The following is a 26,904-nucleotide window of genomic DNA, read 5'->3' as shown; positions in this document are numbered from 1 at the left end:
GTCTCAGCCTCCCCTGAGCAGATACTGGGGACTCACACCCAGATGTGCACGCGCGCACACGCACGCCCCCCCTCATGCCTGCAGACACTGCTCTCCTACAAGCATCCATCTGGGCCACTCCATCACTCAGACAGAAAGTCATCAGGCCTAGAATTGCCTGTCCTCACCAACTCCCTGGTTGGCTGCCCAGCCTGACCCCCTGGCGGGGACTGAGAATTCAGAGCACAGACTCCATGGCTAATGTAATATTCAGAACGAGAATTCAGAGGCCCACAAAGTAGGGTGGCAGAATCCTGGTTCCCACAGCAACGGCCCCAGTGTCCCAGGGTAGTTTTCAGTGCGTGGGCTGGGGCATGGGGGAGACTGGGGTGCCGGCCGCAGTATGTGTGTGTGTTTGTGGTGGGCGTGTGAGTGTGTGGCCGTGACCATTGGTGTGTAAGTGTCTTTGTGTGTATGCGTGTGTGCAGCCATGTGTGTGTATGTGGAGGGCTCTCTGGGTCTGGGAAACCACTTTCTCATGTGTGAAAGAACACACGCTTTCTGCTAGACCAGAAAACCCTGGAGAGCAGGGCCCAAGGCTGAACCAGCCCTGTGTCCCCCAGGGTGCCCACCTCAGTGGTTATTGATTGACTGACTGATGGAAGAGGGAGCAGGAACGGCCGGCTACAAGCCCAGCTCTCACCAACGCAGTTTGTTCACACTCAAGGGTTTGTTTTCTGGCTCACAGGCGTTTTCGTGTCCCCTATCCCAAGAAGGGATCCTGGCTATTGTTCTCTGTGACCTGTGCCTATTGGAACAAAAGCAGAATGTACCTCCCCGCTTCCTTCCATCCAGGCCTCTGTTCACCGAGGGCCCAAGTAGGATGGGTGCTTCCCCAGCAGTGTTACTGCCTTTGCCAGCTCCCACGCTTCACAATTTTCTTTGATTTTCTTTATTGATTCACATTTTGCTGCAGTAAAATTACTTGAAAAGGAACCTTTACCTTTTCCTGGGGATTTGCTTTACAGCATTAAGATATGAGAATATCTTAGAACCAATTGCAGGGGCGCCTGGGTGGCTCAGTCGGTTAAGTGTTGAACGCTTGATTTTGGCTCAGGTCATGATCTCAGGGTCATGAGATCAAGCCCCATGTCGGGCTCCGCGCTCAGCCCAGAGTCTACTTGAGATTCTCTCTCCTCCCTCTGCCCCTCCCCACCAAATAAACAAAATCTTTTTTTAAAAAAGTGTTCATTGCCGTTTCTTGGATAATTAAGCACTAGAAACAGAGTGAGTGCTCATTCATTGGGGAAAATGAATGAATTATGGTCCATTTACAGCATGTCATCTTATGCAGTCTTTATAAAGAGTGAACTGGACTCACACCAATTGGAAGGATTTCCATGCTATGTTGAGGAACGGAGCAAGATACAGGGAAGAAAATGTAATATGTTACAACTTTTGTAAAGCATTGGCCAAAAACCCCAACCGAGCCACCAGGCGCCCCTAAATATTTTTCTTACCACGCGGCTCAGTGTTATTCAATACTAAGTTCATCTACTAAGTTCAGTTATCCTGTGTGCCCCAGAAAATCATCTTGAGTTGTGCCCCCCATTCTGCAAAGGATAAGGGATGGAGGAGAGGGTGTCCGAGTGGGAGAAGAAAAAGCTTTCCTCCAGCCCAGGGAGACAGCAGCTTTTCAGGCTAGCCCCAAGCAGAACGGGACAGGACCTCGGACAGGGTAGCCTAGACAAGATGCCAAGGGGACATGAAACGAAGGTGACTGAGGACAGGAAAAATGAAGTCACCGTGCCTGGAGCCTGAGAAAATGGGACACTCGTCCTCTTGTGTCACCCAGGCCTGTGGGATTCCTGGAAGCTTTGAGAGCTGGGGGACATGGCAAGGGAGGAGGTATCGACACTGAAGGAGAGGCTGAGGCCCCCGCTGGTTGGCCCGGTGTCAGAGCAAGCCTGGCGGGGAAGCTGTCAGGTCCCGTCAGAGGCTCAGCAGAACACCGTCCTGGGCACCCATACGCCCCACCCAACACAGCCCTCCAGGCCTAAGAGAAGCACCTGCTGCCCCCAGCTCCAACAGACGTGCTCAGGATGCATAGGCACGTAGTAAATGCTTGCCGAGTGGCTGATGGGGGAGAGATGCTGCTGGGGTGCGGTTGGGGGGCAAGGCAGGTGGACAGGGCGGACTTCCAGCCATGTGGAGGGAGGACCCCACAGAGAGAACCAGCGTGCACACTGTTTTCTTTTTAACATCCGTGTGAAGTGTCGCGAGCCCATACGTCAATAGCCTTAAGGACAGCAACCGCAACAAACAAAGTCCGTCTGATCCAATATTTTCACTTCTGGGAACCTATCCTACAGAAATAACCTGGACTACCCCATAGAGATTAGAGTCCACGTGTCAGAACTGGAACATTCTAGATTTCTTTCTCCAGCTGGGCCCCTTTCGAACTGTGTGACTCAGGCAGATCATTTAACTTCTCCTAGCCTCGGGCACTTGCTCGGCAAACTGGGAACAATAGGAACCCTGTTGCAGCTCTGAGAAGACTCCTCTTACAGCCAGAACTTAGAGTCGCTGCATGGTAGATGGTCTTCCCTCTGTCATTTCTCATAGTAAAAACATGAAACGCCCCCCCAAGCTGCAGACAACGGAATTGTCTAAAAGCAAGTGGGGGATTGGTTAGGAAGATCCACATTAAAAATGTTTGCAAAAAATATTCACAAAGAGGGGTGCCTGGGTGGCTCAATCAGTTAAGCGTCTGCCTTCGGCTCAGGTCATGATCCCAGGGACCTGGGATGGAGCCCCGCATCGGGCTCCCTGCTCTGCGGGAAGCCTGCTTCTCCCTCTCCCACTCCCCCTACTTGTGTTCCCTCTCTCCTGTCTCTCTCTCTGTCAGATAAATAAATAAAATCTTTAAAAAATATATTCACAAAGAGTTTTTAATGATGTGGGGAAAGCTATAAATATGGTTGTGCTCTCCCCTCCAGCCCCCGCCCCCACGCAGTCTGGTTTCAAGCTTCTGAAGGTCTCCCAGGACCCAGAAGGAGCCCAAGTTCGGTCCCCCATTCTGTCCTCTCCTCGAACCCTGGGACCTTTTTCCTCTGTGGCCCTGGCCACACACAATTACAGTGCTTTCGGTGATGAGCTGTTGACTCCCATCAGTCCCGCTGGATTCTCAGGGTCATAGGGACAGGGACTGTTTCTATTTTGTTCACTCCCATATCCCTGGAACCTGGCACAGTGCCGTGCCCAGAAGAGATGCTAAAAGGATATAAATAAATGAAATTCGATCTCTACTACAGAAAAAAAAGCATAGGAAAAATATAAACACTAGCAAGAAATATACCCATACAGTGAATTTTGTTGTTTTCTCTTTCCTTTTGTTGCTCTAAATTTTTTTTTTTAAAGATTTTATTTATTTATTTGACAGAGAGAGAGATAGCGAGAGCAGGAACACAAGCAGGGGGAGCAGGAGAGGGAGAAGCAGGCTTCCCGCTGAGCAGGGAGCCCGATGCGGGGCTCGATCCCAGGACCCTGGGATCATGACCTGAGCCGAAGGCAGATGCTTAACGACTGCTGTTGCTCTAAATTTTTAATATCTCCTACAACAAAATAAAAATCAAAGGTCTCCAAGGAAACAAACAAGCCTTTTTTTCCTGGGGGAACATGTGGCTAGCTCGCAGTATTAACAATGAGTTTTAAGCCAACTGTCCATGCATTCTGTTCTCCCGAGCCTGTGGAGAGGGCCTGGCACGATGTGGCCATGTCAGCCAGAGAGCCATCCTTGCTCCTGGGGGTGAAATGAAGAGCCCGTGTGCTCAGTGGGCCAAGGTGTTTCCTCTCCTGTAAATGTCAACATCCCTGGGAGCAGAGTGGAGGGGTCACTGGGCTGAGTGTTAAGGAAGCGGGTCCCGGCTGATTTCTACCATTAGCTTTCTGTGTGATCCTGGTTGGGTCTTTTATACTCCTCGGACCTGTTTTCTCACTTGCAAGACAACAGGTTGATAGCTTTCTGGTCTCTTCTAATCCTTCCATCCTTCTGTTATAATTAGATAAAATATATAACGAAAGACAACATCTATTGAACACTCACTGTATGCCCCGTAGAAGATAACATTGTGCTTTATCCACTGTAGTAGCTATTTGAATCCTCACAAGTACCCAGTGAGGTGGGTACTCTTAGCATCCTTGTGTCGTCGCAGAGAAAACTGCAACATAGAGAGGTTAAGTAAGTCACCCAGGGTCACCCATCTGGTCAGTATTAGAGGCAAGACGAGAACCTGGGCAGTTTGGCTCTAGAAGCCACTCTTTTAAAACACTACATTGTACAACTTCCAACATCCTATCAAGACAGATGGGAAATCTGTCCCCTACTCTCAGTCTATCGTTTCAGGGCTAGGTTTGTCATATGCAAAGAGTTTTATGTATAAATGCAGCAGAGGAGTAGAAATCTGGACATGTTAGAGATCATTTTGTCTGAAATGGAGAATTGTGTAGTGCTGTGCTGTCCAATGTGGTTAAAATTTTCATTTTATTCAGTTCGATTTACTTAAATTTAATTTTAAAAACTGATATTCAATCCAGTCATGGGAAAAATTCAAAGAAATGTTCGAGCAACATAGACCTGCAAATCTACCTTTTCCTTAGTAAATTTTATGAAATCTAAATACAGATTAAGTCCTGCTGATGAAACTTTAATGTCTGGATTGAGGTGGGCTTTAAGTGCCAAGCACAAACCGTATTTCAAAGACTTGGTAAGAAAAAAAAGCAACACAAAGAATGGAAAATAGTACATTGTTAACTTTCTATACTGACAGCATGTTGAAACGATATTTTGGACATCTGGGTTAAATAAAATATATCATTATGTTAACTTCATCTGTTTGTTTTTACTTTTTAAAATGTGGCTCCTGGAAATTTAAAATGACAAGTGTGGCTCTCATCATATTTGTATCAGACAGCGTGGTGTGGGGGAGAACATGGGCCTCACACCCACAGGCTTGGACAGGAGTCCCAGCCCTGCCCTCATTAACCATCAAGGAGTCATTTAGACACGTAAGCCTTATTCTCCCTTCCGTAAGCTGGAGTTCATAATGCTTCTCTCAGAGGCTTTTTGTGAGCGAGTGTTTTGTAAACTGTTGAGACCACTCAGACGTGATTATTATTACTGCCCAGGCCTATGATCTCATTGAATTGATGCAAAATCTGAGGTCCCGGGGCAAGGAAGTGTACCCCAAAGCCCACAGCGAGTCAGACTCCCAGGACAGTGGTCTTTTTCTAATACTTGAGATGGATTGATTCAGATTAATTCCCACAGCAAGCCCACAAAATGGGGAAACTGAGGCACAAGGCCATTTAGTAATTTGCCTGAGATGACACAGTTAGAAAAAGGCGGAGCTGGGATTTGAACACAGGCTATCCAGCTCCAGAGACCACACTCTTAACCACTCTACTCCACAGGTTGGAATCCAGCGTCCTGGTTTTTGCTTCAGTGACCGTGCCGAGGGTGGGGGGCTGGGAGTTCTGACAAGCCGGTGGGGGGGGGGGCAGTCTTCTAAACTCCTTCCAACTTTGCATTGCTCAGCAAGCCCAGAACGTAGCAACAATAGCTCAACCCCCAGTGGCGATACAGCCCAGCACTCAAGCCCCAGGGACTAATTTCCAAAAGGGGTCCTGACGCCAAGGATGAGCTGCAATGAGGAGGCCATTCTTCCTCGAGCAGGGGCCCCTGGGATGACATTTGTCCCCCTGCCCTCACATGGCCGCGAGCTGCCCTGCCCCTTCCACACCAGCTCTCCAACACAGGCTGGCTCCGGCACCCTTGGAAGCCCCTGCTTCAACTCTGAGGAGAAAGAGAACCAACCACCAACAGAACCAGGGGCGTTTGGGGGAGGCGCCCTCACAGGGAGGGGGCTGGGACTGTGTGAATGTTTTTCTTTTAAGAACTTTCCTTGAAGTTGTTAATGGGGAGCGATCCATAGAACTGGAAAGAAAGGGGCGCCTGGGTGGCTCAGTCGTTAAGCGTCTGCCTTCGGCTGAGGTCATGATCCCAGGGTCCTGGGATCGAGCCCCACATCGGGCTCCCTGCTCAGCGGGAAGCCTGCTTCTCCCTCTCCCACTCCCCCTGCTTGTGTTCCCTCTCTTGCTTTGTCTCTCTCTGTCAAATAAATAAATAAATAAAATCTTAAAAAAAAAAAAAGAACTGGAAAGAAAAACGGAACAATCTATAATTCCATTAAAATTGGAAAGAAGCATGGTGCTGGCTCACACGAGTTAACTTTGAACTTGATCGGGAGCAGCTAACGGTGTTCTGTCTTTGAAGGGACTGGAGGGGTCGTGACACCCAGTTGGTCTGAGTTTACTTTGACACAGAGACTGAGGCTGGCCCGGGGGCTTGGTTGGACAGCATGGCCCTCGCTCACAGAGGTGACCGGTGTCGGGCGCCTGTGGGGAATAGACCAGGCAGCACCTGCTGGGATTCTCCGAGCCCAGGAAGGTTGGGGTGACCTCTCTCCCCTTGGAAACTAAAAGCAAGTCAGTGATTTGGTGTTTTGGCCTTAGTTTCTTTGACAGTTTTTGTTTGTTTTTGCTCTCTCCTCTTCTACCTCGGAAAAGCTTGGGGACACAAAGGAAACTCAATGTGCATGCTACGAACTGGATGTTTGTCCCCCCACCCCAAACCATATATTGAAGCCCTACTCCCCAGTGTGATGGAATTGGGGGGCAGAGCACGGTTAAACATCAGAGAAATCTAGCCTTTTTACCTTTCTTGGGTCACCCTGACACACGACAGAGGATGTTTGCATGCACAGCATCCTCCCTACACGCCCAGGTGGAATTCACCTCCTCCACCCCCAAATCCACGGGGAGTCAAGGACAACAACTCATAACCTCCACTGAAAGAGAAGCGCCACCATAAGAATAATGCAACATAACCAGCTCTGGGGTCTGTTAGATTTCTGGAACTCCCCCATTCTCCCCTCTCTTGCTCAAGAAAGCGAGGGGGTGTGAGTGACATTATGCTGGGAGCTGAGAAATGAGTCTGTGGCTGGCCTGCGTTCAATTCCATTAACACCCGCTGACCGTTCACCACGCGCGTGACTGGGGCAGGTGCCGGGGAGATGCGTGAGGCCGGAAGATCCTGGGAGTGGGAGGGTCCATGGCCTTTCCCACGCACCAGTGCATCTCTCCGGAAATCCTTTTTTCATAATTCAGAATGCAGACTTGGGGGACAGACAGAATAGTGGCCCGAGCCCTCTCTGCTGATCGCTGGCTGTGTGACCTCGGGAAGGTCCCTGAGCCCTGCCAGACTTGATCTGAAGCTGACACCGTATATGATGCGGGGGCTGCAGCGTGTTGCCCTGAGCGCTGCATGAAGAACGGAGGTGAGAGGCCTAGGACGTGATATATTGCTGCCGTCATTATTACCCGCAGCCTGAGGCTTTGGTCTACTCTCTCTTGTCCAGTCCAGACTGCACAGGGGAGGGCATCTGGCCATCGATTACACATTCCGTCCCAGGCATATCGATGACTCCGAGGGCCCTTCAGCCTTTTCCTCCGCAAAAGGACTATTCCAGTTCCCCAAAGACTGCATTCTTTCCTCCTTCCTCTCCATCTTTCTTATGAACCTTAGCAGAGCTGCCCCACACTCACTTCTTGCTGCCGCCTTCCCTGGCTCTGCAAGCATGGCATCCGGTGGTCCTGGAGATGAGAGGTGGCCTGTGGTTGCCATGATAACAGGAGTTCCTCCAAAAGCAAAGACTCCTGTGGTCCTGACCTAAGGCTTGCTCAGGCTCCCGTGCCAGACTATATACCTTCTTTGCAGGTGCCAGACGGTAAGACGAGACGCCACTGAGCATAGAGGATCATGAGTGGCTCAATATAAATCCCAAGAGATAACAGGAAGGATGGGGTTCCAAGAGAGCCCAGCAGGCCAGCGACACGGGCCTTTCACGGGCCCCACCTGCTTCATCCCCTGTAGAACTCAGACCACTGAGTGCAGGAGGTGGATGTCGGGTCCCTCCTCTAGAACTCTGATTCAGCTGGTCTTGGGTAGGGTGCTTGAATCAAACTTGCCTGGGTTCGAAACCCAGCTTCCTCCACGCTCAGGGGATGTTGGGCAAATCTCATTATATGCCAGACTTGCTTCCCCCACCTCACAGGTGTAAAACCCTCCCAGGACTGAAGTCCCATCCTAAGAAAGACCCAACAGCCGGCCCACATAAGTATCCAAGATCTTGCTGAGTCAACGAATACAAAAGTGTATATGTGCCAGACGTGTGTATGCACATACATGTAGTCGGTGGATAAAGCAGATTATTAAATAAAATCTTAAAAAAAAAAAAAAAAGGGACACCTGGGTGGTTTAGTCAGTTAAGCATCTGCCTTCGGCTCGGGTCATGATCCCAGGTCATGATCGAGTCCCACATCGGGCTCCCTGCTCAGCGGGGAGTCTGCTTCTCCCTCTGCCTGCAGCTCCCCCTGCTTGTGCTCTCTCTCTCTCTGACAAGTAAAGTCTTTTAAAAAATGTAAACATTTTTTGTTTTTTTAATGTAAACATTTCTTAAATGAGGGCGGTGGGGATGCCTAGGGATTGTTGAAACACTCTCAGTTCATTTCTATATGTGTGTAATATTCCTCTCTAACAAAATATCTGGAAGATTCCTTAACAGGATAGTAACAATAGTTACCAGTAACATGACAGGTGTGGTTTTTTTCTTTATTTTCGAAATTATTTTCTAAATTCAGTAACTTTTGTATTATATATAATTTTGGTGATGAAAATAAAAACAACAGTTGGTCTTTTTAAAGACAAGATAGGTGAAAAACCTTTATAAATTGCTCGAGTCATATCAATGCCACTTGTGAATGATTCTTGTGTGCCTACATGGGTTTTTAATAGTGGTCAATTCTCTCATCTCCTTCATAATGCTCAGACAAAGGTATTCTTACTGTCCCCATTTTACAGATGGGGAAATTTAGGGTCTAAGAGATTAAGGAACTTTCTAGAAGGACAGGACTCATAAGAGGCAAAGCAGGATTTGAACCAGACAGAGGGTTTCCTGGGCTGCCTTAGTTGCCACCTGATAAATACCTCGGGACATAGAGTAAATGCTCAACAAATTCTAGTTACCATTATTTTTAATAGAAGTCTCTGTAACTCACCTCACCTCCACCAACATTTCCGGGATGGTGCCATGGCCAGACCCTCTCTGGGCTCTACTGCGGGAAGGTGGAGGTGAGGGAGCTCCCGGCCGGCCTGCAGCCCAGAGCCCAGCCTGGAGGCCCAGGGGTCAAGAGCTGGCTCAACTCCCATCTCTCTGGGGGCATGAAGGGTGTCCTCAAGGAACCCAGAGGAGAGAAAGTCCGGGAAGTGACTGCAGGGGAGGGGATCTTCGGGCCAGGCCTTGATGGTCAAGGAGTGTTTCACAGGGGCAAGGGGAAAAGACCCACAGACCCACAATTACCAAGGATTTAGTTAGTGTGCTAAGCTGGAGTGAAATTCAAGAATAAAATCCCCCAGAGCTTGGCCCCCTGTGCAGGGGAGCAGGACTGGTTTTCCGGTTTCAGTGGGAGCCGAAACCCTGCTGGGCCACACAGGGCTTTCCAGGGGACCTGTCCCCACCCACTGGCTCTCAGGAGCGACTCCGGTTCGAGTCTCTGAGAGCTGTTGGAGCTGCAGTTTCTGGGTGAATGAAGATCGAGTGTGGGCACAGGATGAAAATCCCCCTGACTCCTAGGGGTGGGGCTAACACTTCCAGAGGTGGCCTAAAGCCCCCTTAAGACAAGGGCCCTCCTAATGTCAGGCACCCAGAGCTGCTGGAATTCATCAGCCTCCCTCTGAGGAAGGAACCAGGCCCTTCCCAAGCCGATGACTTCAGGCTGGGACCAGAACATCTCGGGGGGCGGGGGACAGAACATGACTTCCGATCCAAGCCCACATTCTTAGACACCAGGCCTCACGGTCGCCCCATGCTCTCCTCCACAAGTCACATGCAGGGTGCTTTTGAGGTGGCTCGAAAGTCCTTCCAACGTTTCCGCCTCTCTTAACCCTTAGCCAAGAAGGTGCATTCATTCATTCCTTCATTCATTCTTCACTCGGCCAGACTCCATGCCAGGCCCCAGCCGTGGTGGAGGACACAGATGTACTCACAGCTGATTATAGTCGGGTCTAATGGCTATCCTAGGGGTCAGAGCAAAGGGCTCTGGGAAAAGTAGAGGTGGGAGGGAATAACTTTGAGTCCAAAGAGCAGGGGACAATTAGAAGGGGTCTTAGAGGATGAGTAGGAGTTCTCAGGGATGAGAAAGTGATGGAGAGAAAGAGCTATCCAAGCCTTAGACAACCTGGGAGACCTAACCTGCAAATTTCCAGAGGTGAGCGGACCAGGAGGAGAGATGGCCAAGGGCAGCAGTGACCCACCATTCTCTGTACACACCTTGTTCTCCCTGCCAGTGGCCTAGCATCACGGGGCTTCCCCACCATTCTCTGCAAAGGTGCTCGAGCCCTGATTTAAATACTGGGAAGACGTGTTGCTTTCTCAGCCTCTGCCCCAGTGATGACTAAAATCTCTGGTCAGTGCCTCTCCCCATGGTGTCAAGCCTCTAGGCTTCAATCCGGGGTGAGTAGAGAGCTGGCTGAATGTTTGATCAGTATCAAAGCATGATGGACACTTGGGAAGTTCTGCAGAGGTTTGAGGTGAGCATTCCAGGCTCTGGCCACCAGCACCCACTGCTTTGGGCTGAGGGTCTGGCTCAGCCAACTGACCTCCCACCTACTCACTCCTAGCTGCATTCTGCCCTCCCAATCCATTCCTCTGAATTGTGACTGTGTTTTCAAACTCCAGAGCCTTGGGGAGCAGAGAAGCCAAGAAGTCACCCCCAAAGGGTTGGGGAAGACACAGCAGCAAAGTTGGAGGCGTGTGAGCTTTGGAGTCTGACTGATGTGAGTCCAAATCCAGGATCTGTATTTCTTAACCTGTCTGAGTTTCCACGATCTTTCTCCACATAAATGGTGATGGTAATATCACCTTCGTGGAGCAATCAAGGGATTAGCCGAGAAAGGGGGCACTGCAGGGCCCGACTTAAAAGTTTGCATGCACAATCCCTTACTGCAATTTGAAAGCCCCAGAGACCCCCAAACTGAAAGTGTTTTCATAACTCTGTTGGTGGCAACACCTGACCTGACCTGATGCAAGGTGTTCATAGTCTTTGTTTATTCCACATGGTGTGGAAAATCATACATTTTGCTGCAGAAATATTAACGTATTTGATTCCAGTGCCTGGCCAGGCCCTTGCTGTGACATTACAAAGTCTACAAAAGGGCACCTTGTCCCCTTTCTGAAATCCAAACATCGCAGATTCTGAATTGTACCTGGCCCCACGGATTCCAGAAAGAGACAGAAGACTCAATGTGGTTTTCTGTTTCTCCCCTGAAAGAGTAACTGTGAGGGTCAGTTCTCCAAATTTAAGGCCAGAAAAGTTGCCCTAACCCCCCTTTCCTCTTCCCCTCTCCTCACCTTTCCTAATGGAAACCCTCCTCCAAAAGGAAGCTTGTGTATAAATCAATAAGGAAAAGGCAAGCAATAGAAAAATGGGCAAACAGCCAGAAGCGGCATTTCATGGTAGAGAAAACACACAAGATCCATAAACTTACAGCAAGTATCCAGCCTCACAGTCATCAGGCAAATGCAAAGCAGGGCCACAGGGAGATACTACCTGATACCTACTAGACTGTCCACAGCTAAGTCGTGGGGTAATACTGACTGTTGAGAATGGAGGTCAGCAGGGACTCTGTACATTGCTGGGGGCAGCATAGTCAGGACAACCACTTTAGAAAACATTTCCTTAGTCATGACCCAGAAATTCCACCCCCGAACCACACACACACACACACACACACACAGCTATGGATTGAATTGTGTCTCACAAAAAAGATATGTTGGAGTCCTAACCTCAATACCTAAGCATGTGACCTTATTTGGAGAGAGGGTCTTCACAGAGGTAATCAAGTTAAAATAAGGTCACTAGGGTGGGCGCTAGTCCAATAGGACTGGTGTCCTCATGAAAAGGGGAAATGTGGACACAGGTGTATGCACATAGGAAGAATGCCATGTGAACATGAAGGCAGAGATGGGAATGGAGCTTCTATAAGCCAAGGAGAGGCAAAGAAAGCCAGCAATCACCAGAAGCTACCAGAGAGGCCTGGAACAGACACTCCCTCACAGCCTGAGAAGGAACTAACCCTGCCGACCTCCTGATCTTGAACTTCCAGCCTCCAGAGCTTGAGACAATACATTTCTGTTGCTCACACACCAACCTGTGGTACTGAGTTATGGTAGCTCTAGAAAACTGAGTCACCCATTCCTGTAACAAAGGTTGCCTGTAAGAGGCAGGGGCTGGGGAGAGCCCATGGGAGCATTTAGGGGATTCTGGGAGGGAGAAGAGGGAAACTCACAAGGTACGTGCCTGAGCCCCTCCTTCACTTCCAGAGGGCCAGAGTCTGACCCCCCAAGTGCTGCCTGGGACCGTTTCACGGCTTGTGCTGACATGGCTGGACCCGAGACCGCCCGCACACGGGCAGGTGGCTGGAAGGGGTCTGTGAGGATCTTCAGGGAGGGCATAAAGCCCATCTAGAGTGTAAGAACAGAGGAGCTGGCATTCGGGTGTGCCCATTTTCCCTCGGGAGGGTTCAGGAACTTGCCCAGAGCCACAGAGAAGGTGCTGGAGCCTGGAATCAAATGCTCGCCTCCCAGAGCCCAGAGTCCACGTTCTCACCCTGACAAAGACCAATCAAAGCCCGCACGATGCCCCTCCTCACACCCGCCCTCATGCTGAGACTAAACACCCACATCGCTGTGGGGACTTGCAAACTCCCTCCTCCCAGAATGAAAGGCCGAGTTGGGTGAGATTTCTTTTCATGTGGTTGTGAGAACGTTTTTACCATAAGGATGATGAATGTGTACGGCGGGTGTGAATTTTCAGCTGGATTTGGGTGGGAGCGACAAGGAAAGAGGGTAGAATTGACATCAGCCATTATTAGGACCTTGGGTATGTCCCTGTTCCTTTTGGGGGCCTCAGTTTCTCCGTGCTAAAATGGGCCAACTGGGCCAGCTGGGGTCTGACTGCCGGAGTGGGAGGCAGCTCTCTGGCCTCTGACTGCTCCTGGTTTGAGGGTGCTCCTCAGACTGCACTTCCCTCCATCACAGCGCTGCCCCCCTCTGTCCCTGCTGCCCCCCACCCACCTGACCCTGCCACCAGTGCATCGTTTCCCAAACCAGACAATTTAAGATTGGATATCAAATAGTACTAAATCCCACAGCAAGTGGATTCGTCTTTTTGCTGCTCGTCAGGGCTTGGGATTACAAGTGTGGGGTGGTGCTGTTCAGCTTTGAACACCCAACACTCTGCGTAAGGGGAGAGTGACCCAGGCTTGGGTAGCAGGCTCTTTAATGCCACTGTGTTTTCAGTGTTTTGTTTATATGGGCATATTCTATTTACTGAAGTAATATTTGTTGGAGATGCATGATGGTGATAGAAGATTTCTAGGTTTAAATAAACTGACTTAGGTTTAAATATGGAGTTGATCATAGACAAGGGTTGTTAAATAACTGTATATGCATAAAGGCGAATCAGATCACGTCCTTTGATATCTAAAACTCTCTGATGATTTCCCATTTCCTGTGGGTTCATTCCAAGCCCCTACGTGAGTGGTGCTCCCCAACACCTGCAGCCTGCCCACCTCCATCTCCTCCGCTCTCCCTCCCCCTCGGCAATCTCCTCCAGCACTCCATCAACCGTTCCACTTCAGGGCCTTCACGCCTGTGTTCCCTCCACTTGGAAGGTCCTTCTCCCTGATCTCTCGATCTCTCAGGATTCCAGGTTAATCTCATCATTCACGTCTCTGCTCAAATGCCTCCAGAGGCCTTACCGGGACCCCATCCCACTCACTCTCTGTCTGCCTTGCTTTGCTTTATTTCCCTTGCTGCACATATTCCTCTCTGATATGAGACAGTTTTAAAACATGCTTGCTCAGTGGCGCAGTTGTTAAGCGTCTGCCTTCGGCTCAGGTCACATTCCTGGGGTCCTGGGATCGAGCCCCACATTGGGCTCCCTGCTCAGTGGGAAGCCTGCTTCTCCCTCTCCCACTCCCCCTGCTTGTGTTCCCTCTCTCGCTGTGTCTCTCTCTGTCAAATAAGTAAATAGAATCTTAAAAAATAAAAAATAAACAATGGATCGTGGATCACCACATCAAAAACCAAAGATGTATTATATGGTGACTAACATAACATAATAAAATTAAAAATAATAATAATAAAAATAAATAAATAAAAAATAAAAATAAATAAAAATAAAACATGCTTGCTCATTTCTCTATTTTCCCCACTAAAATAGAAGCTCCTTGAAGTCTGAGGCTTTGCCGGGAGGATGGCGGCTGCCAGAGGCTCAACCTGATGGGCTCATCAACTCCAGCCTTCCAGGCACTGAGCCAATTGGCTCCTAACCCCTGAACCAGCAAAGAGAGCCAAGTCAGCGACTAAACTTGTAGAAGGAGTGATGGAGTTACAACATCACCATCCAGAAACGGTGGTGATAATAACCAGTTCAGGCCAGAATCATCAATCATGTTAAAACTAGTGGGTAAAGGTTTGAGGGGGGGCTAAAATTTTTACATAGTCTCAAAGAACCTGCCCACAAGATACATATTGGTTACAAAGAAGAAAAGAGTCCCTTTACCTAGCAGACATCACCTTAGCCAAGCAATCAAAATTAGAACACCAAGATGGGACAAGCTGATTCGGCAGGCCTCTTGATACGACCCACTGAGAACACCAAGCACTTCTGTTCTATTCCTGCCGCGGGAGGTATGACCACTCATGAGGAATCATCAAACCAACCATGACTAGGGTCATTACACAGAATAACTGGACTATCAGGGCGCCTGGGTGGCTCAGTTGGTTAAGCATCTGCCTTCGGTTCAGGTCGTGATCCCAGGGTCCTGGGATCGAGCCCTGCATCGGGCTCCCTGCTCAGTGAGCAGTCTGCTTCTCCCTCTGCTTCCCCACCCCCTGCCCCTACTTATACTCTCTCTTTCAGATAAATAAATAAAATCTTAAAAAAAAAAAAGCATAACTGGACTATACTCTTCAAAAGAATCAATGTCATGAAAGAGAAAGAAAATCTGAGAAAATGTTCTAGATTAAAGGAAAATAAAGAGAGACAAGAATAAAGCATGGTACCCCAACTAGAATTTTCTTTTGCCTTAAAGGACATTATTGGAACAATTGGCAAAATCTGAAAAAGGTCTATGGATTATCTATTAATGTTGTATTGACGTCAACTACCCCATTTTGACCTGTGTATCGCGGTTAGATCAGAGAATGTCCTTTTTTTAAAAAAAAGACAGACTGAAGTATTTAGGAGAAAGGGACCTTATGTCTACAACCTACTCTCAAATGATTCAGGCCAAAAGTAAGAGATAGACAGGCCAAAAAATGGGTAGGCTGAGAAAATGTAAAGCAATTGTGGTAAAATGTTAACAGTTGGGGAATCTGAGTGAAGAGCATATGGAACTTGCAACTTCTCAGCCAGTCTGAAATTATGTTGAAATAAAATGTTGGGGAGAAAAAAACCTGAGAGAAAAAGAAGGTAGAGGCTGAGGACGGGGTCGCCATGGAAGTGTGCAGGAAGAGTGCGTGTAGGAAGCCAGCTCCTCACTTTGCCAAGCTGACATCTCAGAGCCCTGGTCACCTGTGCTCCCCTCAGACCGCGGTGGACCACCGCCCGAGGCTGAGAGAGCGCAGGACCCCCGCTACCGCCCCTACCCACCGGGCTGCCCACCCTGGCTCCATGAGCTCGGGTGTCACCCCCCACTCTGTACCTCGGTTTTCTCCTCTGACAAATAGGAGTAGATCATGGCCCTCTGGCATTTCTTCCAGCCCAGATACTGTCATGAAATTTCTAGAATCCTGTCTGCAGAGTGTGGCACATTTCTCCAAGGAGTTTAATTCATTTGGAGAGTGCCTTTACTTTAGTTTAGCTGATGGAAGGAGGGGAAAGTGAATCTCCCCGAGCAGAGTGGGGGATGGACCTCCTCCCTGTCCAGGGCATGGTGGTTTCTCACCTCTGTCCCCAGCCCGGCCCAGCTCCCATGCACTCCTCCCAGACAAGGTGAGCACCCTACCAAAATTTATACTAAAGCATAGATAAAATCCTTCCCCCCACCAAGCTCCATTTTGAAAGAGGCAGCGGGCTGGCGGGCGACACAGTGACCAGAAAGTGACTCTGGTCCCAATTCCGACAGCAACTGGCTACACGGCTGGAGCTCTCCAACTATCAGTTTGTGCTTCTATAAAAGCCAAAGCTGTGCTTGGCTTTGTGTGTAGCTGTGAGGACACAGTGACTTCACCTCTGTGTCCTCCCTTGCTCAGCGCTCAGCAGGTGACTTCCAGATTAGAAGTGGGGTGCTCAGATGAGAGCCCCAAGACATGTTGAGAAGCCCCCAGCTCCTCGCTTACACAGCCTGTGGCCCCCAGCCCCATGTGTAGGCTCCCTGGGCATCTGTCAGCACTGCCCAGAGAGCCCAGCCCAGCTCGGCCATGACGGAGTGGTTGGAGGAAGCCTGGAAACATAGGGTGGAGCTTCTAATGTGCCCCGCCACCTCCTAACACAGGTGGAGGCCAGGGGAAAGCAAGGGGATCACTTTCCTATTATGGGATCCCAGTCCACATCTCCCCAGGGCCCTACGGCTTCTCCCTCCGTGCTGCCTCCCTGCTGAGGCTGGCCTCTCGGAGGCTCCCTTGGTGGCCGTTTTCTGGCAGAAGGCAGTCAAGCCACAGGGATCTACAAAATGATGGGCGGAAACTGGGGCTTCCCTCTGTTCTTTCTCTGCTGTCCGCGTGAGCTCCTGCGTGGCCCCAGGCCCGGCAGCAGTTATGGCTGTGGGGCTCTTTGGCACCCCCAAGGAACTCCAGATTTCCCCAAGTACTTCATAGCCAACATCTCATGGCACCTCATCCCAGACCTGTGTTCTGGAGGTTTCCATCAACCCTGCTTTACAACCGGGGAAACTGAGGCTCAGAGAGGGTACTCATCCAGGCAGTGACTTCTGACTCAGGTAGCTTCAGGGTTTTTTTTTTTTTTTTTTTTTTTTACCCCGGTTCCATGATAGCGAATCTGGCAGTGGGTGAGATGAAAAGTCTCCTGAGAATGGGGAGACCTTCTCTGAGAAATCTTGAGGTGGATGGGGTCCGTGGTCCAAGCCCTGCCTATTTTCCAGGGCTGGGAAAGAACATGGATTAGGAGTCATAAGGTCAAGTCAACGATCTACCAGCTGTGCATCTATTAGCTGTGTGACCTAGGAAAAGTCCCTTCCCCTCTCTGAGCCTCAGCAACTTCATCAGTAAAATGGAGGTAATAACTCACATGTCCTAGTCCTCACATGACTTACGAATTTACGGAGTGTGGAGTTCATACTGATGCAACACAAACTAACTAGCCTATATACACTTTTCTCAGACCTCAGCAGTTTTTACGTGCACTCATTTTTAACACTGTCTTTGTGCCAGCCTCCTCTGTCTGTCTAGCCCCCTGAGACAGCCGGGTTCCCCATCTGGGAAGCCGCCCCGTGTTTCCAGGAGGCCTGAACTCTCCCTCCTCGGACTCCCAGCTCCTGAAGGCAGTGTAGCCCTGTGATGGGGAATGTGGATTTTGGAGACCTACAGACATGGGTTTAAACTCCACACCAGCCACCAGCCTGGGACAAAATACATAACTTTCTGAGCCTTAGTGGACCCACCTGTAGAATGGGGTGATTGCCCCCATGTCAGGGCGGGACAGGATCAGCCTAGCTACTGCTCAGAGAATGGTAAGTGCCCTGCAGTGGGTCGTAGTTATGGCTGTCATCGGATTGTACCTGTCATCACACCTATCCCAGGCTGACCCTCGTGTGTGTGTTTTATCATCTTCCTCACGACACTCCAAGGGTTCAAGGGCGAACCTTCGTATCTCACATCTCACTGTCCTACAGGGCTGGGCACACAGCAGGTGCTCAATAAGCGGAACTAGATGAAGCTTCCGGCTGGGCAAGCTTTTCCTAGGCTCATGGCACCTCTCTAGCTTTGCCCTCATTCATTTCTGGCCCAGGTACGTGGGGTAAGTGCAGGGCAGACCCCGTGAGGGCTGGGCCTTGGTGAGAGCAGCCCCATTTGACCCCATCTGTCCCCGAGAAGCTTTCCAGGGAACCCCAGACCCTCAGGGGCCCCTCTGGCTTGCAGCCGGGGGGCTGTAATAGCAGGAGGAGATGCCTTGTATTTGCATGGAGCCCCCTAGGCAGCAAGCCGGGAGACGAGCCAGGCCACTCCTCTCTAGGAGACTCCAAGGCTCCCTAGTCAGAGCTGCCAGTCGGGACACTTACGCTGAAGTCCTGACCCTTACTAGCTACAGACTTTGGGCCAGTCTCTCAGCCCTGAGAACCCCTGCTTTCCTTATCTATACATGGGGTTGTCATGTGGGTAAACGAGCTCGATGTGCAAACTGCGTGTTAACCACTAAATCCTGTATTCACATTTACAAGATCCTTTTCTTTGCTCTGTAACACATTTAAAGCTAACATTTTAAAGCACTGCTATGTTCAGGTACTTTCCAATGCATTATCTAAATTAACTTTCCTACCGTGGGGAGGGGCAGAGGGAGAGGGAGAAGCAGACCCCCCGCTGAGCAGGGAGCCTGATGCGGGATTCCATCCCAGGACTCTGAGATCATGACCTGAGCTGAAGGCAGATTTTAACTGACTGAGCCACCCAAGTACCCCGAGGTGGGTGTTTTTTGCAGCATGCAGGCACACAGAAGCTAAGAAATCACCCCGGGTCACACAGAGCTGGGACTGAGAACCCAAGTCTGCCTGATGCCAAGGTCCATGATTCCACATGGCAGATGCCGGCTGGGGTTACCATGTTGTGCCCAACCAGGAGCTGGTTTCTTTCTTCTTTCTTTCTTTCTTTCTTTCTTTCTTTCTTTCTTTCTTTCTTTCTTTCTTTCTTTCTTTCTTTCTTTCTTTCTTTCTTTCTTTCTTTCTTCTTTCTTTCTCTCTCTCTTTCTTTCTTTTTCTTTCTTCCTTCCTCTCTTCCTTCCTTCCTTCCTTTCTTTCTTTCTTTTTTCTTCTTCCTTCCTTCCTTTCTTTCTAAAGATTTTATTTATTTATTTGGGAGAGAGAGAGAGAACAAGCAGAGGGGAGGGGCAGAGGGAGAGAGAGAGAGAAGCAGACTCCCCGCTGAGCCGGGAGCCCGATGTGGGGCTCAATCCCAGGACCCCGGGATCACGACCTGAGCCGAAGGCAGATGCTTAACCGACTGAGCCACCCAGGTGTCCCCACGGGCTGGTTTCTAACAGCTGGATCTCCACAGCCCTGCTCCTCAAACGGTAATAACCTTGAGGCACAGACATAAAGTACAAGGATTTTTCGGTTGGGTCTTTAGTGTTCAATTTGCCCATTTATCCAGTGAAGAAACTAGGGCCAGAGAAAGGAATGAGCCTGCCGAGATTACCCAGCAATTGAGAGCCACAGTGAGTTCTAAGAATCTACCCCCACCTCCCCCCTCCTCCAGGTTCCTTCTCCCCATGCTGCAGGGGCTCGATTCCCAGAGCTAAATTGGGGGACATGAATCTGGGCACCATCCCCGACTTCAAGGCTCACCAGGAATCCAGGGGCTGCCCAGGGGGTCTGGGGACAGCCTGATATGGGGCCCCTATATCCAGGGTGTCCCCTGGGAAGGTGAACAGAAGGCTTCCCCGGGCTGTGTCCGGTAAGGGGAACAGATTGTCTATTCCCATTGTCCTTTCTCTGGATCAGTGCTTCCAAAGTGTGAGGCACATATCCAAAGGTTTGAAAAATGCTTTAGGTTGTCACTGACATGGTCTTACATTAGCCAAGTGAAGGAAGTTATGCCCTGTATTTCCCTTTCAGCCTTTCTGATTACTTGAAGGAGAAAATCTCCCAGGGCACTTGTCCTTAATGCCTGATTTCTAGAAACCCTCCCGTTTGAGCAAAGGGAAAGCAGCTACACATCTGAATTTCGTGACATTGTTTTGTATCCATGATGTTTATTTTCACCATTAACTACCATTAGGTGATTTACAATGGCTCTATCTTTAAGGGAGGAACATAAAGTTTTTTTCTAAAAAATGAATGTATTTACACTTTAAAACATCAATTAAAAGTATTAAGTAAATTGTCAGATAAATGGCAGCTTTGGCAAACACTGGGTGGGGGCAGGAACCAGGGCCCCCAGGAAGTGCTGCCCTGACTAACTCCGGTCGCCCTGGCCCCAAGGGCCAGGGGCGGGGATGGGGGCGGGGGGGGGGGGCGGTAGGCAGCGCCTAGGGTGGGCTGGAGGGTCTGAGGACACAGTGAGTAAAGAGGAGGTGGGCCTGGGGATTCCAGCCCCACCAGGGTCTGCTCAGTGCAGGGCTGAGCATCGGCACGGGTGGTGGTTGGTGGTTTCCTGGTCTTTCCTCCAAGCCCCTGTCCCGGAGCCTGAGTTGGGGCCTCCCTCCCTGCCCTCAGGAAGACGGCTGATTCTTCCGCCTTGGAATCCAACAGCTGGGGGCCCAATTTAATTCCCGAGCTTTCCAATCAGAAAGTGAGGCTGGCTCAGAGCAGGCCTCGATAAATAGAGACCGAATGACGGGAGTCTGAGGACAGTGTTTCTTACTCATTCTAGATCCCTCTGTAATAACCCATGTTACCCTCGGAGCTGCCTTGTCCCACATCACCACAGTGGTGACCGCCAAGCTAATGGCCCCACCAGTCATCGACCTGTAACCAGAGAGCCAGACTGAGCGGGGAGAAATGTACAAATGCCGGTCATACATTATTTATACATCTATCAGTTGCAGTCTTGCCAGCAGGGAAAGAAGAAGAGAATCGTAAACACATCTGTTTAATTTAAATCCAATCAAGTGGTGAAGCCCTCTGGGTTGAGGGTGGGGGAGACATTGAGAATTAGGTTTGTAGAACTTGGGTCCAGGGGTCATGGGTCGAGGGACCAACCTGAGTGGAAGGCAGAGGCTATCCAAAAGCGCACTGCACACCCATCAACAGCACATAGGAATCAATTAAAAAGCTGACCTCATTGCAGTCCCTAAGACAGAGCCACCCCCATCTGCTGGGGATCATCCAAGTTATCTGCTCTGGGACAGTCCTCTTCTTCTTGGGAAGTGGCTTTGAAGCCCAAGAAGATTAGAATTTTAAAAATAAAGATGGTGGAAGTACATGGAAACCCACAGTAATTATACATTTATGCTAAGTGTCAGGTGGATCAATTGCTGTGTGTTGGTGCAGTAAGTCCTAGATCTGTGATGTTTACGAACACTTGGCTGCTAGCATTTCTTATGTGTGTGGCCGAGTAATTGACTTTAGTTGAAAAAAAAATTTTTTTAAAGATTTTATTTATTTGAGAGAGAGAGAATGAGAGACAGAGAGCACGAGAGGGAAAAGGGTCAGAGGGAGAAGCAGAACCCTGCCGAGCAGGGAGCCCGATGCGGGACTCGATCCCGGGACTCCAGGATCATGACCTGAGCCGAAGGCAGTCGCTTAACCAACTGAGCCACCCAGGCGCCCGACTTTAGTTGAAATTTTAATTTAAAAATTTAAGAGAATTTGGCCATGTCTGTAAACATTATCAGAATATTTAAGAGAACTTAATATTCACTCTGTTTAAGTGTTAGTTTTTTAGAGCAGAAAGTATTCTCTGAAATCCTTGAAAAAGGCTTGTTTCTTAGAGGTATTTGTAACATTTATAAGAGAATCAAATTCATTAAATTTGTAGATGCAGTTTAGATTATCTAAGGCAGTGTTCTCCGGTAGAAACACAACGCAAGCCACATAGGTCATTTATAATTTTCTAGTGGCCATGTGTTTTACAAATCAAAAAGGAATAGACCAACTTAATTGTAACAGTAAAATGTATTTAACTCAACCTATGCAAAATACTGTTTCAACGTGTAATGCATAAACAAGTTATTAATGAGATACTTGACGTTCTTTTTTTGAACACATCTTCAAAATCTGCTCTGTGTGTTACCTTTCCAACACTTGTGCGCTCAGGCTACCACGTTTCAAATGCATATTCTGGTGGTGGCTGTATGGGATATGACAGATCTAAGGGCACTCAATTACGTGCATTTGTGAGTGGTATTTGTTATTTAAGGAAGCTTACTCTGTTCGACCTGATCTGATGAAATATTAATCAAAGGCTCCCTGAGAGTCACTGTTAAAAATTACTGGACTTATAAATAAAACGATTTTTGGATATTGAATTTACAAGTGAAGGGAAAAACCCGATTTTTATTTTTATTTATTTATTTTAAAGATTTCATCTATCTGACAGAGAGAGACACAGCGAGAGAGGGAACACAAGCAGGGGGAGTGGGAGAGGGAGAAGCAGGCTCCCCGCGGAGCAGGGAGCCCGATGCGGGGCTCGATCCCAGGACCCTGGGATCATGACCTGAGCTGAAGGCAGACGCTCAACAACTGAGCCACCCAGGCGCCCCAAAAGCCTGATTTTTAAAAATTTGTTCGTTTAAGAAGCTTTTTTTAGAGTAACCACAAATGGCCTTCCTAGTACATGAAAGCAGTTCCCCAGGACCTCACCGATCATGGGCCACTTGGAACTCCTCACGGCCCTTCGGGGAAAGGTCGGATTATTTGTTACTATTTTGCACACAGAATGTTAGATCTGACCAAGCCCTTAGGGGTTTTCTGCCCAAAGCACCCAATTTCACTGGCGCAAAAACCAGATCAGAGAAGAATGCATGGTGAATTAGACCGGGCCCAAGCAATACTCTGGTCTCCTGACCCCACCCCGTCCTCCCCAGTCAAGTGTTTCAAGTTCATTCTCTCTGCCTCTTTGTCCCCAGTTGGCTGATCAGGAAACTGAGGCACAAAACTGGAGGGTAGGGGGACAAACTGGGCCTGGACCCAGGCCTTCAGGGAGCACCAGCTGAATTGGAAAGTGTGGTCCTTGCCCTGGTCATTCAACAGCACACACCCAAGCCTGAGGAGAGAACAGCCCAGAACACAGGCCAGCCAGGCCAGAGAAATAGCCGTGTGAGGCCGCGGATGGAGCCTGGCGCTGGGACTGCAAAGGAGAGCAGGCGAGGGGAGGCCTTGGCCGGGACTGCTGGGGTGCAGAGGGCCAGCCTGCACCTGCCTATGGCCCCAGGGCACAGCCTGATAACCCCATCAGGGCTCCATAGCTCTCAAGGAGAAGGCCCTGGAACTCCCTTGTGGGCCTCATTCTCCTGGCCCCTTTTCCTCCCTCCTTGTTCTCTGTTGTCTTTCTTTCCTTTTCTTTCTCTCCTGGGAGGCCCTCACTTCCTTTCCCCAACCTGATCTGCCCCACACACTGATTTTGCCAAGGAGAACCCTGGAGCAGATCTGGGTCCATCTTGCCCACCGAGGGCCCGGTTCTGCCGGGGTTGGGGTCTGCTGGACCTGGGTGGAGGGAAGGACGGCTCCGGCAGGTGGGTTGGGAGGGGGGGAACGGCCTCCCCACATCCGCTCGCTCTGGCCCTCCCCGCCCCACTCCTAGGGCTTTAGAGCACAGTTTCCTTTGGCCTGCATGTCCTTCCTGCCAGGCCCTGGTTCTCAGCAGGAGGACAGACACCATCGGGGAACACTCAGAGGCTTTAAGGACGCAGCGTTTAGTGCTATGAAATCTCATGGCAAAGAAATTATTCTCTGCTCAAGTGCTCTCAGTCCCCCTGGAAAGTCAAGGAGAAAATGACAACTTGGGGGCAAGGGGTCTTTATCCCCGTCCCCTATCCCCCCTTCAACAGAGAGCACAAGTGTAGGCTTCAGGCTCCAGGGTCTTTGCATCCTTTCCACTTTTTTTTTTTTTTAAAGATTTTATTTATTTATTTGACGGAGTGAGAGACAGCGAGAGAGGGAACACAAGCAGGGGGAGTGGGAGTGGGAGAAGCAGGCTTCCCGCTGAGCAGGGAGCCCGATGCGGGGCTCGATCCCAGGACCCTGGGATCATGACCCGAGCCAAAGGCAGGCGCCCAATGACTGAGCCACCCAGGCACCCCGCATCCTTTCCACTTTTTGCTAACACGTAATAGAAATTGGTTTCCATCCCCACTTATTTTTATGCTTACCTTCACCTTATACTTCTGACACATGATACCAGTTTTCCACTTAACAGTAGTGACATAAAGTTTCCTTTCAAAACTAGTATTAGTAACAAGTGAGGCCATTGACTATAAATGCAGTTTTAGAAACACAAAGTAAATATCTGTACTGGGAGTGGAGTGGGCCAGGCAGGAGTGTCAGGAAGGGATGAAAAGGACTCAGGTGTATGGACCTTGGCTCCAGGAGCCCCTTCATCTCACCCTGCTGAGCTCTGCTGGGGCCCTGGAGTCCCAGCTGCTGTCAGGCACCACTCCAGGCCAGTTCCCCGGGGCCGGCCAGCAGACCTTGCCCTCCTAGACTTTTCCGAGCCGAGGCTGGTGGCTGGGCCTCATGGAAAAGGACAGAAGGTGGTGGTGGGAGGGATGCCCCTCTGACCGTCTGTCTGTCTTAGCTCAGGGGCAGAAGGTGGCTGAGCTCCAGTGCTCTTGGCAGAGCAGGAGAAACCAAGCCGCCCCACATGGAGCCGAAGGCACACACTTTCCCACTCCCAGAGCTAAATGGCTTTCCCTGAACCAGTGTGGGGGAGCATGTGCCTCCAGATAGAGGCAGAGAGAAGAGCTGCCCCCACCCCAAAAAACTCCCCAGGTCTCCCAGTTCTCCTAGTTGGCTTGGATGCCCCTCCCGATGGGGCCTCTCTGGGTCACCTTCTGAAAGCAAAGTGAAAGCACTTGGTATCTTGCCTGCCAGGTGGGCCCAGACTCCCTGGCCCAGAATTCTGTTTCCATGCATCTCCCCATCCCCAAATTGTGAGGTCCCAACAGAGGCAGGATGGGCGTCTGCCCGGTTCTTGCCAGCTTGGACCCCGCATGCAGCAGAGGCCAACAGTATCCAATGAGCACAGCCAGCCCCCAAACTTTCTGGCCACCTCATGCCCCCGCCCAGGTCGCAAAGGGCCTTGGCGCCCAGGGGGAGCTCAGGATGGGGGAGGAAGTGCTTTCCCACTCATTTGTGCCCTAAACTACCCCTACTGGCTGCACCCGAGCTACGGGCTGTCCTCGGTGCCCATTGGCTTCCCCGACGGTCTATGTCTGGACAGTTCTACCATGAATGGCAGAAGCCTAGTGAGTCCAGAGCCTCAGCTTTGGGTCGAGAATACAATCGCCGTGGTCCTACCTTTCTGGAAGGCAGGCCGCTCCCTACTGAGAGTTGCCAAGAAATAGGGCTGGGGGAGTTCCCGAACCTACGGTGGGGAGTGTCTCCCTCCTCAGACCCTGGGAGCCCGCTGAGGAGACACCAAGCCTGCTGCCCACATCATCTCATGCCCGGGAGTCTTCTAGCACTGTCCAGGCACAACCCTGGCCCCTCCAGGGGGTTCCTGGACCCTCTCCAGGCCCCAGTCGCCGTTGACAGAGTTGGGGCCTCCCTGGGACAGTCCTGGCTAGAAGGCTCTAGGAAGGTAAGTGAGAACATGACCAGCAAGGGGGCCAAGAGGCCAGGACCCACGTCCTCCAGCATGAGTGGCAGGAGATGGGAAAGGGGCCCTACCTGAGAGGGCTGCTGTCAGCAATCCGATGATCGTAGAGAGGAGCCACATGTCTGGGGCCATCTTTGACTGCTACGCGTGCCTGCCCGTGGGAAGGGCCATCCTGGGGCCGGGAGGGGGATGCGATTGCTATGTGTTCCTCACACCCGCTCGGACCTTTGCTCCTTCTGTTTATAACTTTCTCTCTGCAAGAGAGAGAGCACTCCTTTACATGCATGCGACCAAACCCAGCCTCTGAGTGTCTCTTACGCCTCTGTGCTCTACTTGTGGTTTTGGTCTCCAGGAAGCCAGGCTGGTATCACAGGGGTTGGGAGGGAGAGCCCAGCTGCCTCTGCTATGAGCCCACCCAGCCTGGCTGAACCCCAGGAGTCACAGAGTAGGACACACACACACACACACATACACATTTCTTCCAACTGTGTCCTAAGGAAACGGGGAGTGGGGGCATGCTTCCTTTCTGGAGACCCGATACATAGTAGATGCTCAACCAATACACATAAGAAGAGAGGACGCATGACCCACGGCCTGTCCCAGTCCTGGAAATCCAGCTCTTCTGGGATAAAATCCCAAAACGTACTTTGTCCTTGGGTGTGTTAATGGCTAGGAAGGAGAGTGTGGTCTTGCACTTTTGAGAGGAGAGAGCCTCAGATTCCCTTCAAAGAATTATCAGTGGAGAAGGGACTGAGGGATGGTTTGTCTCCCCATCTCCTTACAGGCTAGAAATGTCCCCTGAGATGGCACAGGAGGCTACAGGACCACCACCTGCAGGCACTGGGCTGGGTGCCCATTCCTCAGGGAGAGTCAGGCATGGGAGCTGGTCCAGGAAGATTGAGCAGGATTTCAAAATGCAGAGATGGTAGAAGGCCTCTGGAAGGGCCAGAAGGAATAGGAGGAGCAAAAGGCCAGGGCTGCTGGGGAAACGCTGGGTTGTGGGTTTTTTAAATTTAAAATTTTTTTTTTTTATTTTTAAAGAGTTTTTTTTTTAAAGATTTTATTTATTTATTTGAGAGAGAGAGAATGAGAGAGAGCAAGCACATGAGAGGGGGGAGGGTCAGAGGGAGAAGCAGACTCCCCGCCAAGCAGGGAGCCCGATGTGGGACTCGATCCAGGGACCCCAGGATCATGACCTGAGCCGAAGGCAGTTGCTTAACCAAATGAGCCACCCAGGCGCCCATTGGGTTTTTATTTTTTAAAGGAAGCAGGGGCCTAGTGTGGGTTTTTATTTTTTAAAATTTTATTT

General features: G+C 50.2%; 1 protein-coding gene across 3 annotated transcripts in view; it reads right to left on the bottom strand.

The window, feature by feature from the left end:
- CD6 (CD6 molecule) overlaps nt 1–25,848 on the bottom strand; it is a 41,109-nt gene extending 15,261 nt beyond the window's left edge. For all 3 annotated transcript variants that reach the window (XM_035012948.1, XM_035012949.1, XM_035012951.1), the window contains exon 1: nt 25,667–25,848. In XM_035012948.1, the coding sequence (XP_034868839.1) occupies nt 25,667–25,727 (61 nt within the window). In that variant the 5' untranslated portion in view covers nt 25,728–25,848. The remainder of the gene's footprint in view (nt 1–25,666) is intronic.
- Nucleotides 25,849–26,904: the final 1,056 nt, after the last annotated feature.

This window comes from Mirounga leonina, unplaced genomic scaffold (genome assembly GCF_011800145.1).
Source record: "Mirounga leonina isolate KUSES-001 unplaced genomic scaffold, KU_Mleo_1.0 Mir_166, whole genome shotgun sequence".
NCBI classification, from domain to species: Eukaryota; Metazoa; Chordata; class Mammalia; order Carnivora; family Phocidae; genus Mirounga; species Mirounga leonina.
This window is presented reverse-complemented; position numbering and strand designations above follow the sequence as displayed.